General features: G+C 48.5%; 1 protein-coding gene across 8 annotated transcripts in view; it reads left to right on the plus strand.

The window, feature by feature from the left end:
* SCN5A (sodium voltage-gated channel alpha subunit 5) overlaps nt 1-18523 on the plus strand; it is a 90465-nt gene that overhangs the window by 28684 nt on the left and 43258 nt on the right. For all 8 annotated transcript variants that reach the window (XM_075555586.1, XM_075555588.1, XM_075555591.1 and 5 more), the window contains exons 11-13: nt 386-739; nt 7093-7225; nt 8986-9224. In XM_075555586.1, coding sequence (XP_075411701.1) covers nt 386-739; nt 7093-7225; nt 8986-9224 — 726 coding nt within the window. The remainder of the gene's footprint in view (nt 1-385; nt 740-7092; nt 7226-8985; nt 9225-18523) is intronic.

Raw genomic sequence — 18523 nt, forward strand, 5'->3', positions numbered from 1 at the left:
TGGACGGGTAGAAACCCAAAGATATGCCCACACGAGTGAGGGGGCCACAGCTGACTGCTCAGGTCCTACTCAGGCCAAGCCCCCTCATAGCTATAGCCTGCCCATACCAGGAGCCTTCCTGCCTCTGCCTTTGCTCCCCTTGTCCCTCAGCCTAACCTTCAGGGGCAAATAAGCCTACATTTCAAAGCCCCAGACCTGGTCCCAGGGGATGCTGAGAGCCTCCAACCCTGCATTCCCTCCTCTAAACACTCCCTGACGTCATCCACCCAGCTCCCAGGTGGCAGACGGAAGCCCTCCATGCCAGAGAGGTTGAGCTGGGGTGGATGGGAGCAGGTGGGGGGGGGGGAATTCCCTTGTGGTCACGTGCCTTCTCCTCTTGCCCCAGAACCGGCTCAGCATCAGCCACGGCCTCAGCAGGACCTCCATGAAGCAGCCGTGCTCCAGCCACGGCAGCATCTTCACCTTCCGCCGGCGCGACCTGGGCTCCGAGACGGACTTTGCCGATGATGAAAACAGCACCGCTGGGGACAGCGAGAGCCACCGCGCCTCCCTGCTCCTGCCCTGGCCTCTGCGCCGGCCCAGCGCCCAAGCTCAGCCCGGCCACATCCTCAACAGCAAGAGGAACAGCACCGTGGACTGCAATGGGGTGGTCTCCTTGCTCGGGGCAGGCGACCCCGAGGCCACGTCTCCAGGGAGCCACCTGCTCCGGCCTAGGATGCTGGAGCGGCCCCCGGACACGGTGAGCCCACCCTATTTTGGGACCCAGTCTCAAAATACCCCATGCTTGTTGCGCGCCCATGGAGCCCAGGTGGCATCATTGTTTCAAGTTGGGCTGCTAAAACCGCAGGGTCAATGGTTCGAACCCACCAGCTGCTCTGCGGGAAAAAGGTGGGCTTTCTGCTCCTGTAAAGAATGACAGTCGCAGGCGGCTCTACCCTGCCCGGCAGGGTCACTCTGAGTCAGCCTGGACTCATGAGTTTGGTTAGGGTTTTAGCACGTCAGGGTATGCGCTCAACTGCTCACCAACACATTGGAGGTTTGAGTCCGCTCAGAGGCAGCTTGAGAGAAAGGCCTGGAACATGGGACTACCTCTGACCCAGGGGGCTCCGTGAGCCAGCTGGACAGCAGCACCTGGCTCAGGTGTTTTGTTGGTTAGTTTATTGTATGCACAGAGTATCTCTACCCCCACAGAACTTCCAGGCTCACGGGGCCAGACAGGATCAAAGGGCATAAGGGGTAATGTGGACACGCGCGCGCTCACACACACGTAAGTGGGAGCCATGGCAGTGGCAGCATGATTATCCGTTGGCCAGCTATCAGCTTTTCAGACCCTTTGATGAGACTTTCTGCTCCCATGAAGATTTACTTTCTGATAAGCCCATGCAGGGCAGTTCCACCCGCTCCCATAGGGTCACCAATCAGCAGAACAGACACAGCAGCGGTCAGTTGGTTAAGCACGTGTGTGTCGTGGCGGTATCCAAATGATTCGTATTTAGCCACTGGTCAGACACAGGCACGGCACCCTGGTGGCACTCAGGTGAAGCACTATGCTGTCACTGCCACATTGGTGGTTCACGCCCGCCAGCAGAGCCATGGGAGGACACGGGGGCCTGGTGATCGACCCCTTAAAGACAGCAGCCTAGGAAACCGTGTAGGAAACCATGGTGGGCCCCCTGCAGGGACACCAACCGTGAGTCAGGATCCACAGCAAGGAGGCACAGGTGAGGTGGGGCTGTGGGCAGCCCTGGTGTGCTAGCCCTGGCTCGTCGCAGGATCAGGGATCCTGGTGGGTTACATGTTGGGCAGTTCAAACTCACCAAGCCGCACTTTGGGAGAAAGATGAGGCTTTCTGCTCCAGTGAAGAGATACTAAGAAACCCATGGGGGCAGCTCTACTCTGTCATTTGAGGTTAATTGACTCAATGGCAGTAAGGTTTTTGTTTTCTGGCTCTGAGTGGCTGGATCGTGGACAATTCAGGGCTGGCATCCTGGGACAAGGGCCAGCGTGGTTGGGGAGCAGGGGTGGGATCTACTTTCTGCTGAGGGGCATTATCACATCAAACATTTCATTAACTCACCCCTAATGGGATGGCTGGAACAGCCTCTCTTTGATGAGGCGTGCGATGTTAGCTGGTCTGGATGATTTTGGAAGTCAGCCTCTCTTTGATGAGGTGTGTGGTGTTAGCTGGTCTGGATGATGTTGGAAGTCTTCCATGGCCCTCGGGCCCTCGGGGCACAGTGGCTATGCTGCTAACCACACGGTGAGCAGTTGTAAACCACCAGCCACTGCCCAGGAGAACTACAAAGCTTTCTACTCCCATGGAGAGTAGCAGCCTCGGGAAACCCACAGGGGCAGTTCTACCCTGCCCTATGGGGTCGCCGCTGTGAGTCAGAACAGACTCAATGGCAGTGAGTTTGGTTTTTAATTTTATCCAGCCCTAGGGCTAGATGTTCTCCACCCCGGCTAACCACAAGATGGGCAGTTCCAATCCGCCAGTGGCTCAGTGGAGACGGGTGTGGCAGTCTGCTGGTTGCTGCACAGCCTTGGGAATCCTATGAGCAGTTTCTCCTCTGTCTCTACTATAGGGCCTCTGGGTTGGCACTGACTCGATGGCAGTAGCTTGGTTTGGGGACACATTACTGACCAAGTTGGAAATGTTTCAGTGCGTTACCAACTTGTAAATCATCAACATACGCCCAGGCCACCATGTGCAAGGTGGGCGGGCCAGCCCAGCCCAGGCCTGCAAGAGATCTGGGCGAGGCCAGGCTGCTTGCTAAAGCTGAGGGGGATAGAGGAGTCGTCAGTACCCAGGCTCTGAAAGCCAACTGGGTTTGGGTCCCAGCTCACACCTGGGGGCACGTTTTATCACCTAGCTGTGTCCCAGGTCTCTCCAGAATCCTTGGAAACAGTTTGGCAGGTGAAGCCCTTGGGGCAGACCTGAGTGTGTAAGGGTGGATGCTGATGTCCTCAGAGGGTCATCATGGCATTAGCTTGGTCGTCATTTGTAGGAAACTTGTTTTCTACGGGAGGGTCTAATGAAAAGGAGCGGTGGTGGCTTGGTGGGTTATGCATTGGGCCGCTAATTCAAGGTCAGCAGTTCTAGACCACTAGCTGCTCCGAGAAAGACAAGACTGTCTGCTCCCATAGTTGCTATCTCAAAAACCCGGAATCCACGCAGTGGTGGTGAATAGGTGGGAGGAGATGTCAGAGGTGGGTGTGGCCAGAGCAAAGGGAACAGAGGCAAGTAGTAGTCATTGTCAGAAAGGTCATGGAAGGGAAGCACTTGTTCCGCTGGCCATCAGACGACAGGCCAGTGGCTGCCCAGCTAGCCATTTGGTGTCCCTCCTGCCCCCTGCTCCCTCAGTGTTTCCAGAGCAGCCCGCCCAGGACAAGGCCCGTAGCTCAGACTCTCGGGCCCCCTGAAGGGAGGCAGAGGGAGCAGATATGATGCCGAGGAAGCCAGCGCAGAGCTGGGAGACATGACCAGGAAGGGGGACAGGTAGGACCAGAGAGAGGATACGCAGACCGACTGCCAGCTTAGTTCCAGCCGAGACACCTGCACTCCAGTGCCATGGGGTGTGGTGCCAGCTGGCCAGTCTCCCGGCCCTTCAGTACCTGGGTGTTGCCCATGGTGCCATGCCCAGTTGCTCACAGCAAGTCTGGCCAGTTCAGATGCTCACAGAGGCACCCGGGCACAGCGTGCTCCTCGGACGTACTGGGGCTCCTGCAGGTGCCATCTCCTTGAGAACACCTGTCCTTCTGCCTGTCCATTCATGCGTTCTTTTGTCCGTAGTGGAAGTACGACCCCGGGAACCGGGACTCAGTAGGATGTGCAGTGCTGTGATCCCTCACACACACAGACGCTGGTCCGGTCTTTTGAGGACCCGTTGCCCGGGGTGTCACTCTGTGTGCGGCTCGTGGGGAGGACTGAGGAGTTAACATAGGTCCTAGAACAGGGCTCGGCTCACGTTCCAGGCGTGATTGTTGTTCTCTGTACTGTTACTAGTCTGAGGGAAGAAGTAAAGACTCAGGGGTCTGCTGCAAAGTATGGAGGGGGGAGGGGTGCTCATCTCTTTGGAACAGGGAGTGGAGGACAGGGGATGGGTTCTTAGGGCCAGCACAGGGGGGTGGGGGCATAGCAAGAGATAACCATCACCCCTGGAAGCCCCAACCCTCGAGTGGGGGTAACTGACCCCTTAGGAACTCCACACCCTACTGTGCTCCCTGCCCCTCCAGAGCCTCAGCCTGTGGGCTCTCAGCAGCAGCTGGGGCACTAATAGAATTTCCTAATCACATTAGGGGGGAAATCATCTCATTGTGCTGCCCTGGTCGGGTGAGAGCCAAGTTCAAACAACTTCATTATCAGGAATTCTGACTGCACCCATTCTCGCTTCAGCGGGGGCCCATTTGTAACCAACCTTAAAGGGATTAGCAGGCCAAGACAAGGTCATTTGTGAAGTTAAAGGAATTAGCGGACCAAGATGGAGAGTGGAAAGTTAAAGCGATTTACCAGACAGTGGGCCCCGGGGATTGCCTAACTCTGCTTCCACCAGGACCCCCAGTGAGGCATCTCTACCCAGCTCACAGTCTGAAAACAAAACTCGGGGTCTGTCACAGAGATCCCCCAGGTATCCTCAGTTCTGACACATGGCAAGCCCACGTGTATCACCATAGAACTGTGCTCCACAGTGGGGGAGGGTTGGAGGGCCCCCAGGCTTTTCCTCTAAGATGCCTCTGTGTCAACCTGGAACTTTTAATCTTCTAGCTGGCAGCCAGCCCATGACTATTGGCCCCGCCCACAGACTCCTGCACAATGCTGTGCTTAGGTGGCCCACAGGCCTTCTCCGGAAGGTGTTCTTGACTACCATCCTTATAGAAACATCAGCCCACCCCTACTAGGTTGATTTGGCCAAAAATCATGATGGGAACAGACAGCCTCATGTTTCTCCTACAGAGCACTGGCTGGGTTGAAACTATCAACCTTTCCGTTGACAGCCCAGTGCTCAGCTCAGGATGCCACAGGCCTCCTTACAGAACACAGTTGCTGTGTTAGGTGCCGTGGAATTGACTCCTCCCCAGAGTGAGCCTATGTACCACGGTTTTGTCCCTCCCTGTCCCTTTCTCCCACTTGGTACGTCAGTGCCCATGGCTGTAGCGCTGTGGGACTTCATCAGCACAGAGGCAGGCAGGAAGGGCCAGCCCAATAGACAGCTCTTGTGTACATTATCAAGATGTGGGACCAGGAGGAAGGATCCTGGTGGCACTGTGGTTAAAGTGCTGGGCTGCCACACTAAAGGTGGGCGGTTTCAATCCCCTGAAAGATGGGCCTTCCAGCAGGGAAACTTCCCGGGGCAGTTTGCTCCAGCCTCCAGGGTCACTACGAGTCCGGATCGACTCCATGACCGGCGGTTTGGTTTCTGGTGGTTTTCAGGCCACAGGAGGAAGATGTGTTTTGACCCCCACCTGTGTCCAGCTGCCTTGCTTCCAGCAGGCTCCGTGAGGATAGTTCTCTCCCTCCACGTGACAAGTCTTCATCCCTAACCCCCACGGGCATTGGACAACTCCAGAGGCAGAGCTGGAAGTCCTAACCCAGTGGTTCTCCACCTTCCTAACACCGAGGCCCTTTAGGACAGTTTCTCATGTGGTGGTGACCCCACCCCCCAACCATAAAATTAATTTCGTTCTTACTTCATCACTGTCATTTTGCTACTGTGATGCATCAGGTGACACCTGTGAAAGGGTCTTTCGGCCCCCAAAGGGGTCACAACCCACAGGTTGAAAACCGCTAACCCAAGCATGCAAGCTGATGGGTTCATCCACCCCATGAGTGTCTCATGCCTGGCAGCCTGGCAGACGCACCGGGCACCAGGCGCTAGGTGAGGTGCTGGAGCGATAACAGTGAGCAGACACCACAGCTCGGCCTCGGCCTCTCTGAAGCCCACCCCAGACCCAGCTTGGCCCCGCTGGGTAGCCCTGCAGACGCATTGTGACCTCCTGAGCCCAGGAGCCCAGGCTGGGGCACATGGCCCTGTTGATGTTGAGGCTTTGGGGCCCAGAGAAAGCCTGCCTGCCGCCGCCCTTCACCAGGGCAAGCTTCGCCTCTGCTTCAGCTCTTTGACACACAAGAATGGGGCATGTGCGTTGAATGTTATCCAATGGTGCACAGCACGAACCGCGACCCGTGCCCTTCCCCTCCCTCCCCTCCCCTCCCCACACCATCCCATTCCCCAGCTACAGCCATTTGAGCAAATCTTTTTCCTGATTCTCCATCAAACCATTGGTCATGCAGCTGTGTCCAGGAAGCCTGTATGGGCCAGTCCCCATCCCCCACATTCCCGGTCGGTCTCTCTTTCTCTGTCTCTCCTGAGCTCTCATCCAGAATGGAAGCACATCCATCACTGATGTTCACATTCTCCCTATTGATTGATTGAGGCCCATTTTGATAGTAGTGGGGGATGTGCTGCAGTGAACATCACGGTCCCCGTATTTTTGGTGCGCACGTGTAATTATTTATGAAGTTAGATTACCAGACGGGCAGTGGCGGGGCCAATTGAAACATTGTTCTTGGTGGATACAGCCAGCCTGCCTCCACAAAAGCTCCCCAAGCCATGGTGAAGCCTCGTGCTTTATGTTTCTATTAATGTCCCTTTAGAGCACACTGGGTTGTTTTGTTTCCCCCCCTCTTTCCCAGCTTCTTGGTGCTCTTGCCTCTAGGGAACTTGTGATCAATTAAGAGTCTCAGATCATTTTTTGCATGTATCAATATTCGTGGCAGCATCTGCCCAGAGAGGGCCTGGCCCGAGAAAATAACTTGGTTCCTACAGGGTCCCAGCCACACTCAGTAGTCACCCTGGTGAGATGTGGGGAGGCGAAGGGAAGCGGGGCTGGGTTGGGTGTGTGGGGCTGGAGGTGTTGGCTGGGAGGGAGTTGGGAATGAAGTAGCCTGGCCTCCAGTCTCCCATCAAGATCCCCATTCTGACCCCATGGGCCTCCATGGCCTGAGTCTGAGCCAGTCCCAGGATGCCCAGCAGAACTAGGCTCTAGGGCAGGACTGCTGCCGCCTGCTGACACAGACTACCTGGTTGCACACAGACCACACCATCGGAGGAGCCGGGCGGGCCCCAGATGCTGACCCCCCAGGCCCCGGGCGTGGATGGCTTCGAGGAGCCTGGAGAGCGGCAGCGGGCCCTCAGCGCGGTCAGCATCCTCACCAGCGCACTGGAAGGTCAGTCCCCCGGCTGCGGCCGGGCCTCCCCCCATATTGGGTCTGCACAGCTGGGCCCAGTGTGTCCTATGACAGAAATACCACAAGTGGGGTGACTTCAACAAACAGAAGTTTATTTTCTCACAATTCAGGAGGGTGGAAGTCTGAAAAATGAGGATCCTAGATCTGAAAGGGTCTCTCTCTCTTTCCACCCACCCCCCTCCCTCCTCTCCTCCCACCCTAACCCCCTTCTCTCCCCTGAATCTGGTTCAAGGTTCTGGGCGCCTTCAGATTCTTTCCCTCCCTCGGTGATCTCCGCAGGGCTTCAGTCTTCCCCCACTAGTGTACTCCTGTCTGCTGCCCTGGGCGGCGACCCACGAGTTTGAAACCACCAGTGGCTCCTCAGGAGAAAGACGGGTCTTTCTACTCCCGTAAACAGTTACAGGCTCCAAAACAGGGCCATTTTCTCCCTGTGCTGTATAAGGTCCCGATGAGTCTGCATCGACTCAATGGCAGGGCATGCGATTTCGTTTGTTTGTTTTGCTTTCACAAGTGGACATGTTTCATTAGTAAAATATAGGAACTTAACTATTCTCTCTTTTTAAAAACTCAAACTTACTGCCATCAAGTTCATTCAGACCCTTTAGGACAGGGTAGAACTGTGCTTCTGGGTTTCTTTCTAATCATTTTTTTTGGTGGTTCTTACAGCTCTTATCACCATCCATCCATCCATTGTGTCCAACACATATTTTTTTTGTTTTGCGTATCATTTCTGCTCTTTCTAGATCTCAAAAGTGATTAGGGTTCAAAGGGCATCCTCCCCCCCACCCCACCCCACCCCACGGCCCTCTTTCACATAACAGGGGACATTCTGTCCCCAATTAGTTAGCATCCATGGGATGTTGCTACCCTGAGGTGCGCTCCAGTCAGCTCCCGATTGCCGGTCACCTACAGACCACAGACAGCAACCTGCCTGGCCCTGGGCCACCCTCAAGACCATTGCTGGGCTCCAGCCCATTGGCACAGCCTCTGTGTCAGTCGGCTCCTTAGAGGCCTTCCTCCGTCTCACCAACCTCCCAAGCCAAGCATGATGTCCTTCTTCAGGGGATGGTCCTACCTGATAACATGCCCAAGGTAGGCAAGATGAAGTCTCACCATCGTCAGCCTCTCCAGACTTTCCCACCGCCGTTCTCAGCACGTTACTCCCGTCCTTGGTCCTACCCACCCCCTTCCTGTTTTAGCCTCTCCCACCTCTGTCCCCTAGCTCCCGGCTCTATCCCAGCCTGTTGCAAGCATCCCATGTCTGCCTAGCCAGCCCTGCCCGAGGCAACGGCACATCTGCTCCAGTCTGAGTTTGAAACCCCCCCTATCTTGTTCCCGTCTGCCCCAGACATACGTTTTCTGGATACATGCCAAATGTCCTGACATGTCCCAGATGTCCACACCTGTGGCTACCTCTGCTTCCCGGGGCATCCGTTCCTTATGCTTCCCACTTCACACATGCGCCCACGCGTGAGCACCCCTTGTGTGTGCGGGGCCCAGGCCTGAAGCTAGCCATCTCTCACCCAATCCTCACATCCCCCCTGGTCTCCAATCCCTGCGTCCCCGCTTCTCTCATCTTTCCAGGGTCAGGAGCCAGAAGAGAGCCCACTCTTCCCCTTTTCCTCCCTGCTCCTCCCGTCATCTCCCTGTCCCATAGCAGCCCCAGCCTGGCCCCAAGAACACCGTCGGTTAGAGACGGGGGCCACTCAACCAAAGCTTGTTCCCCCGGCCCTTCTCAGAGTTGGAGGAGTCCCACCGCAAGTGCCCGCCATGTTGGAACCGCTTTGCCCAACGCTACCTGGTCTGGGAGTGCTGCCCACTGTGGATGTCCATCAAGCAGGGGGTGAAGTTCATGGTCATGGACCCGTTCGCGGACCTCACCATCACCATGTGCATCGTGCTCAACACGCTCTTCATGGCCTTGGAGCACTACAACATGACCACCGAGTTCGAGGAAATGCTGCAGGTCGGGAACCTGGTAAGGGCCTCTGGCGGCTGACTCACCAGTGGGCACCCCCGCTGGGAAGGGCCCTACATGGGTAAGGGATGAGGGGTCCTGAGCACAAAGGGATCTGAGGAGGGTGGGCATTTAGCCATGAAGGCCTCTCGGAAGAGAATGTCTCCGAGTCAGCTTTTTAAGGGGCTGAGAGAGACAAACTGGGATGAAGGTTGGGGACAAAGTTTCATGAGGCTGTCTAGGGGCTGAACAACAGTGGGTGCATTGGGACGAGCCTGAAATGGGTGGACATAAGAGTTTGCAATTCTCAGGTGCGTCGGGGGTGGTGGTGAGGGTAGTGCATGCAGAGACGGCCTTCTTACCGATGGAGATGGCAGAGTTGCTAGACACCTCCCCTCCCCACCCGCCCCCGTGCTTCTGGGTTAGGAGATAGGGATGGGTGGCTGCTGAATGAGGGGTGGATGGTCGATGCAAAGTCTGATGGATGGGTAGAGTGAGTAAACAGAGCTGAGTTTGAAGTCTGACTCAGCTCTTACTACGTGACCTCAAGCCAATTACTGAGTAATTGGTACAATGAGTATTTGTTCAATTCAATCAATGTGAAATTAGTATGACAGTATCAGCCTCATAGGAAACTAATGAGGACGGAATAAGATCATGTCTGTAATGTGCCTGGCTCAGAGTTTGATAGGAATAAACACTCCAAATACAGGATAGCTGTGTGGTTACCATTGTCATTGTTAGGAGAGAGACTAACCCCCACAGCCAGAATATCTGTGGGGAAACTGAGGCCCAGAGAGGATAAGGCTGCACAGGGGTGACAGAACTAGACTTGCAGCCCGGGCAGGACTCCAGGAGCGCTGTCGGCCCTGTCCTGTGAAACACACAAAGGCAAACCTTCCCCAAGGTTACCTGTAGTCTCAGAAAGGAGTTTCTGGGTCAGTGCTGAGATGCGGTGGGAAGAGGAGGGTCTCTATCCCTCTGATTTAAGCTCACCGTCTACCGAGCCAGCCCTGTCTGGGGTCCACTGGCTCAGGAATACCCCCAGGCCAGGCAGACGAGTCTCCCACACTGTGGAGTCATGAGGATTTTCCCCTCTCCATACTTTCTAAACCTAGAGCTCTAGATAGTTCTTTGCGAAGTCTATTTAAACCTTTTCACAAATAGAGTTCGCTTTTAATCCTACACGCCCCCCTCTTCTATATACAAACGGGGGAGAGAGCTGTATTTCATTCGATCGGAGCCTCAAAGCACAGTTGTTCCTGGTATACATTGGGTGGTCTTCAGATGATGGTTATGTAAGGCTTCAGTCAAGTGCGGCTTTATTGGAATGTGGCTGTCGGGCTGGATGGAGCAGCAAGTCAAGCGTGATGAAGAGCCCCGCTGGCTTCGCTGGATCATTAAGTTTTGATTGAATTGCAGATGTGTTACTCTTGTGGCTTAGTTACTGGTAACAGGTCATGTCGCTGGGCTATAGCTATATTTTGTTCTGTTTGGATAGGTTTATTGCTGGTAAGTAAAAATGTGTTATCTTGCATTTAATATATTCTCAGTGGCTTAAGTATTTAGATATAAAAGAAGTCATTATAATCAGCATTGGTAAATAAAACTTGGTCTAAGCATATCACTGACTATATGCATTCCATGAAGGATCTAATGGATAGATTTGACTAAATGTCAGTCCATTGTTCAAAAGGAGATGAGGGCAAACGAGTCTTCTGCTTCTAGTGATATTATGGACAAGAAAACCTTAAAAACCTCACACTATGAAAGAATTAAAAATAATACATGAACTATAGCAAATGTCCTTTAAAATGCATGACTAGTTTCCCAAGAGAGTAGGAGAAATCTCCAAGTGCCAAACATCAAGAAGTCAAAGCCCATAACAATAAACATGTAAACCAATTCTGTAGTTGCCCTAGTTTAGGGGGACAGTTACTATGAGGGTCCGGGACGTAGGTGGGAAATTCTGTTCATCTGTGGGCTTTCATTTTGTATTAGACAACACGCTGTTAGGCAGGGGGTTTGGAACTGAGTGGGTTCGTGTGGGTATGACCAAGACTTCATCAAAACGTTGAGCAGCAGCACCAAGCAATAATCCACACACTGTCATGGGAGAAATTATATAGAAGATTGTAGAGGAGGACGAAGCAAACAAACAAATGTAACTCTGGAAGTCTGTAGCCTCATAGTAGTTTCTGTAGAACTCCGAGAGCAATAGATAGTAACTTCGAAGAACCGAGAGAAAGTATAATAGGTAGCTATGGCCTTCCCCACACTTGGAGTTCAGATTTATTCTTGAGTGCTCTTTGAACTTGTGCCTCCAAAATTTAAAAAAATAATCCTGATGTGATATCTTGGGGACCCTGAACGAGGCCAAAACAAAAATTCTCTGACAAGACATTTATCTAAGCCACGCTGGATTCCCCAAATTACAAAACATACAGGGAGATATTATTTGTCCAACATAAACAAGAATACACACACACACACTCACACACAAAATCGGGCTTATCTCCCTAAGAATGTCACATAACACTAGAGATGTTAAAACATGAATATTTATAATGACTAAAGAGGAGAAAAGATAATTAAAACATAAAAAGAAGACAGCTTTGAAAAAGAACCAATAAAGTCTCTGAAAGTGAAAAAAAAATGTAGTCACTGGAAATAAAATCTCAATGTACCAAATACATAGCAAATTAATTACATCTAGGGGAGAATTAAGAGAATATAAAGTAAGAGCTAAGGGAGACTCCCAGAATGCAGTTCATAGAGACGGAGAGGTGCAATATATGACATGAAGGCCAAGAGGCATGGAGTCTGAATAAGAAGGTCAATCACAGCTATATAAGTTACAGGAGGAAATGAGGGCAAAGGAATATTCAAGGAGAGAATAGCAGAAATGATGGAATAAATAAACACTTGGATTCAAGAATAACAATACATCCCTAGCAGGAAAAAAGAGAATAAATCTATCTAGATGTGCTGTGATGAATCTCTTGAACACCAAAGGCAAAGACATCATAAAGCAACAAAAAAGAAGGAAAGAAAGAGTGTCTACTAAGGAACAACCATTAGATGAATGAGGGACCCCACACTAGCTTCAGTCGAATCCAGAAAGCAGTAGAATGATAACCGTAAAGTGCCCCGAGAAAACATTGGACAATCTTAGGCCCCATACCCCGCCAACTTACCACTCAAGGAGAAGCGTAAACAATGGTGTTCTGAAAGCAAAAGCCAAGAGAGTGCCACAAACAGATTGTCTCCTTAAAACCACTCAAGATTGTGCTTCAAGGCGAGAAATGAGATTACTGGAGAAACGAATGATCGCTGAAGAAAGATCTGTAATTCAAGAATGCAGTGAAGTGGGTACTAATACAGCTAACGTTAAAATGAGTATTGACTATTTAAAATAATGAGGACTAATTTAAGTGTATGAAAAAGTAGACTGAAATACTGGGCAATAATTACATGTAAGATAGGAAGGTGTGTTAGTCTGGGTAGACTAGAGAAACAAATTCATAGACACTCGTGTGTATAAGAAAGAGCTTAATATACAAGAGCAATTGAACATTGAGAAAACATCCCAGCCCAGTCCAGATCAGGTCCATAAGTCCAATATTAACCCATGTGTCCGACACCAGTCTATAAAGTCCTCTTCAGACTCACAAAATACATGCAATGATGCCAAATGCAGGAAAATCACAGGCCATTGGGTGAGATGTCTTGTGGATCCAGTAAGCATTGTAAGCATCTCAGTGCTGGCAGGGGTCTCCACAGGACTTCTCCAGGTCCAAGACTCTGCCATCAGCCTGTCTCCATGTGGCTTGTCAACAAGAATGTCTCATAGAAACTGAGCCTGCATCCTGCCTCCAGCAAGCTATTTATCTGTTTAGCGCCTCCAAATGAGGTCATCAAGCTGCCACCTGATTGACAGGCTGAACTCCACCCCTTCACTCTTAATCCTCTCAAATTGACAACAGATTATGTAACTACCACAGAACGTAATCATTAATTACCTTTAACTATTAATTTAAGCCTCTATATAGTGGTTACTAAAGGTATATAAATAGTCTATCCTAATTGCCAACCCCCTGGAACAGAAAATGGAGAATTTTTTAAAAATGTAATCCAATAGAAGGCAGAAAATGAGAAAATAAAAGACGTTTAAAAATCAGGGAAAAAAATAAAATGTAGCCATGAATTCAAATAATCAGAAATCATGATAATTGGAGGTAGACTAAAGTCACTAGCTAAAAGACAGATGGTCAGCTCATTAAATAAACAAAATATAGCTATATTGGTATTTATAGTACTCCAAAGAGAGTGAAGAAAAGACAGTGGAAAAGATATATAGCCAAATGTTATCATAAAGAAATTGGTGTACTTATATTAGTATTGAACAAAATAAACTTAAAAATAAAAAAGTATTAGTGAGGAAAAAGAGGTTCACACATAAAAGCCAAAGGAACAATTTGCCAGGAATATGTAACAACACTCAACTTGCATGCACTAAATTATATAGCCTCAAAATATGTAAAGAAAACAACAAGGGAAAATCAACAACTCCACGGTCTCAATGAGGGATTTTTAACATATCACTCTTAGTAATTAATGGATCAAGCTGATGAAAGATTAGCAAAAATTGTAGAGGACCTGAACAACAGAAATAAAAAAACTGAGCTAATGCATCCAACCACTAGAGAAAATACACACAGACCATTTACAAAATGGTCACGTATTATGTCTCAGGGAAAGTCTCAACAAATACCATAGACTGGATAACATGTAGCCTCGCTCTCTTTTGTGCAGTTAAATTAGAAATAAAAGACAGAAAGATTAATCTTTTAAGATTTTAAATATACTTCTAAATGAAAAGATGTCATATGGATCTCATAAAAGCTTTATAATGGAAAGAAAACTGGTACCAAAATTCACTTCTTTTAAAAAAATCATTTTATTGGGGGCTCGTACAACTCTTATCACAATCTATATACCCATCCATTGGGTCAAGCACATTTGTTGCCATCATCGTTCTCAAAACACTTACTTTCTACTTGAGCCCTTGGTATCAACTCATTTTCCCCCCTCTCTCCCAACTCCCCACTCCCTCATGAACCCTTTATATTTTATCAGTTATTATTATCTTGTCATATCTTACACTGTCCAATGTCTCCCTTCACCCACTTTTCTGTTGTCCGTCCCCCTGAGGAGGTTATAGGTAGATCCTTATAATCAGTTCCCCCTGTCCACCCCACCCTCCCGGTATCGCCACTCTCAGCACTGGCCTTGAAGGGATCATCCGCCATGGATTCCCTGTGTTTCCAGTTCCTATCTGTACCAGTGCACATCCTCTGGTCTAGCCATATTTGTAAGGTAGAATTGGAATCATGATAGTGGCGGGGAGGGGAGGGAGGAAGCATTTAGGAACTAGAAGAAAGTTGTATGTTTCATCTTTGCTACATTGCACCCTGACTGGCTCGTCTCCTCCCTGAGACCTTTCTGTAAGAAGATGTCCAGTTGCCTACAGATGGGTCTTGAGGCCCCACTCTGCACTCCTCCTCATTCACAATGATTTGATTTTTTGTTCTTTGATGCCTGATACCTGATCCCTTTGACACCTCGTGATCACATGAGCTGGTGTGCTTCTTTCATGTGGACTTTGTTGCTTAGTAAAGATTGTTTTAACAGTAAATTTAATGCCAATAAATTTTGAACAAAGAGAAAACTTGCATTAGAAAATGTGAATAGCCAAGAAGATATTTAAAATCCTTAAAAAAATAGAAAAATAGACTAAATCCAGCAGTGTACATTAAAAAAAAGGCAAATCAGAAACTCCTCATGTTCACATTGGGTTTACTTTACTCCAGCAATGCACGGAGGGTTAATGCACTTCACCAAACTGAAGTAACATAGAACCACCCTTAAATGTGGGAAAATCGTTTAATAGAATAGTAAGAATTATCCTGTAATTAAAAACTCTGTGCAAACTAAGTTTTAAACTCTGTGCAAACTAAGAAATAATCTGACCAAGCTGTCTACCAAAATAGCCTACCTTAAATAACATACTTATTCATGTAATGTTAGCCGGCTTCCTATTGAAATCAGGAGCAACAACATACATTTAAATGTTAAGTATTACCTCCCTAAACACAAGAATACTTTGTTCTAATAATCTGGCACTCTTTGATACTCACCTTCCCAAATGTGGTGAAGAAAGCAATAGTGCCTGGCTGTCAAAAGATATAGTGTCTGGGGTCTTAAAGACTTGAAGTTAACAAGCAGCCATCTAGCAGGGAAGCAAACAAACCCACATGGAAGAAGCACACCAGCCTGTGTGATCATGAGGTGTCAACAGGATCAGGTATCAAAAGATACCAAACAAACAATTATATTGATGTGAATGAGGGGGTTTGAAGTGGAGACCCAAAGCCCATCTGTAGACTATTGGACATCCCCCCACAGAAGGGTTACAAGGAAGGGACGATCCAACCAGTGCAGTGTGGCCCCGGGAAACACACTTCATTCCTTTAATTCCTGAATGCTTCCTCCCCCCACTACCATGACCCAGTTCTACCTTACAAATCCGGTTAGAGCAGAGTACACACATTGGTACCGGTAAGAGCTCTTGACGCATAGAATTCAGGACAGATAAAACCCTCAGGAACAGTAGTGGTATCATGAGGGGAGGGGGAGGGGGTTGGGGTGGAGAAAGGGGGAGCCCATCACAAGGTTGGATATATAGTACACAGCCCAAGGGGATGAGTAACAGAAATGTGGGTGAAGGGAGACAATGGACAGTGTAAGACATGAAATAACAACAATAATATATACTTGATCAAGGATTCATGAGGTGGGAGGAAAGGGGAAAAAGAGGAGCTTATACCAAGGGCTCAAGTACAAAGAAAATGTTTGGGAAATGTGTATGGTAACATATGTATATGTGCGCTTAATACAATTGAATGATGGGTTGCCATAGGATTTGTAAGAGCCTCCCAATCAAATGATTAATAATAATAATAAAAGAAATCAGGAACAACATAGATAATGATGACATCATGGTAACAACGGCCATACTTCTTGAGTAGCTACCACAATCCAGGCATAGATTTCAAAGTTCTGACATCGACTCCATGAAGGAAATGCTATTAGCAAGCATCATCATCCTTGGTTTATTGGAAATCTAGATTGGTCAAATGACTTACCCAAGGTCCCACAGCCAGGAAATGGTGGAGCTGGAATTCAGCTCCAAACATTTGTATCCACAGCTCACACTGTTACCTGCTGCACTACACAGTCCCACTGCAGCTGTAGCTTTGTGCTTCCGGTCCAAATCGCCCTGGAGATCCCTGTCAAGTACATGTGAGAAAAGAAAGGAAATAAAGAAGGAACAAGAAAAAAGTCTACATTATTTTCTAGACTACATTGTTGCCTGTAGAGAAAAGCCAAGGAAATCTACAGAATCAGAACTAATAAGAGAAGTTAACACTGATCCGTATCTGTAGTACAAGTTCAGTGTACCAACATGGTGTACCTAGTTACTATCAGCAATCCGACAAGGTAATGTTTTTTAACACTTCGACAATCACACTAGAAACTATGAGGAATCTAGGAACAAATATAATAAAGGGGGTATACATTTTATATGAAAAAGATAAAGCTGTATCAAACTTAAGGAAGAAAATGAGATAGAGAGGTATGCCGTTTTCATAGCTAAAGACGCCTTTGGATTATTGCAGAGCTACAGGCTCTTCCCAGATTAGCATATACATTCAGTGTAACTCCGGTCACCATCCTAACACTTATGTGTTTATGGAATTTGACAAAGTGACCCTAAAATCCATATGGAAAGGCAAATCTTGTCAAAGTAAACCAAGAAATAAGATGGGGCTACCATATACTCAGAAATATTGATGCAGAGAGGGGTAAATAGCGGTGCTACGGACCTGAGAGCCTGGAACGGAACAGTGCACGTTTAGAGATGTGATACATAACAAAGATAACATTATAACTCCGTAGGGAAAAGGTGGGGTTTTCCATAAATTATGCTGTAAAGAATGGTTATCCACACGGAAACAAATAAATTTAGAGCCCTACTGTGTTAGTCCAGGTAGACAAGAGAAACAGAGCCATAGAAACTCGTATGTGTATAAGAGAGTTTTATATAAAGATTAATTGCACATTAAGAAAGCATCCCAACCCAATTCAGTCCAAGCCCACTATTAGCCCATATGTCCCATACCAATCTAGAAAGTCCTCTTCAGACTCATGCAGCACATTCAATGATACTGAATGCAGGACCATCACAGGCCAGTGAGTGGAAAGTCTTTGGATCCAGTGGTGTTGTAAGCCTCTCAGCGCTGGCAGGGGTCTCTACGTGGCTTCTCCCAGTTGAGAGGTCTGGTTGCATCAGGGTAGATCCATGTGGCTTCTCCAGCTCCTGGCACTACAGTAGTTCCATGTGTCTTGTCAGCTGCAATGCCTCCCAGGGAGTGAACAGAGAGAGAGAGCGTGTGTGTGTGTGTGTGTGTGTGTGTGTGTGTGTGTGTGTGTGTGTGTGTGTGTGTCTTCTGCTTCCAAGGAGGAAATCCCAGCGTTTTCCCAGAATCCTCAGAGAAGGCCAGGCTCAAACAGAGGCCTCATTGGCTATGACCTGATTGACAAGCCTAGACTCCACCCCTTCACTCTTAATCCTTAAAATGACACCAGATTATGTAACTACCACACCTATCTCCCATCATACTCATAGATGAATTGCAGGTAAACAAGATCTAAGGCCTAAATGTGATCAAGAAAAAACTTTTAAGCTGTAGAATAAAATTATTTTTTTAATCATTGAGATATTGGGGTTAAGAAGAACTTATTCAACAATTCAAAAAGTTTTTATTATGAAAGAAAACATTGCTAAGTTTACTTAAATTAAACTTAGGATATATGTGTATATCCCAGAAAGAATACCGTAAACAAAGTGGAATCACCATCATACACTGGAAATCAATATTTTCAAAAATATTTAACTAGAAAGATATGGCATTCAGAGCATACATTTTAATAGGGCCCTGGTGGCCCAAATGGTGACGCATTCAGCTGCTAACTGACAGACAGGTTGATTGTTCCAACCCAAACCACAACCCCAACACTGGGCAAAGGAAATGCCGGGCAGATCACAGAAGAGAACGTTCAGATGGTGAGAGACATAAGAAAAGAAGCATGGGGGGCAGGGGCATGAAATTTAAAAACTAGAATACAATGTGTCACTAATAAGAGAGTCAAAAGTAAACAGCCATCCTTTTTCTGTGGTTCTGGTCAACTTTTCG

This window comes from Tenrec ecaudatus, chromosome 8, assembly GCF_050624435.1.
Source record: "Tenrec ecaudatus isolate mTenEca1 chromosome 8, mTenEca1.hap1, whole genome shotgun sequence".
Lineage (NCBI taxonomy): Eukaryota > Metazoa > Chordata > Mammalia > Afrosoricida > Tenrecidae > Tenrec > Tenrec ecaudatus.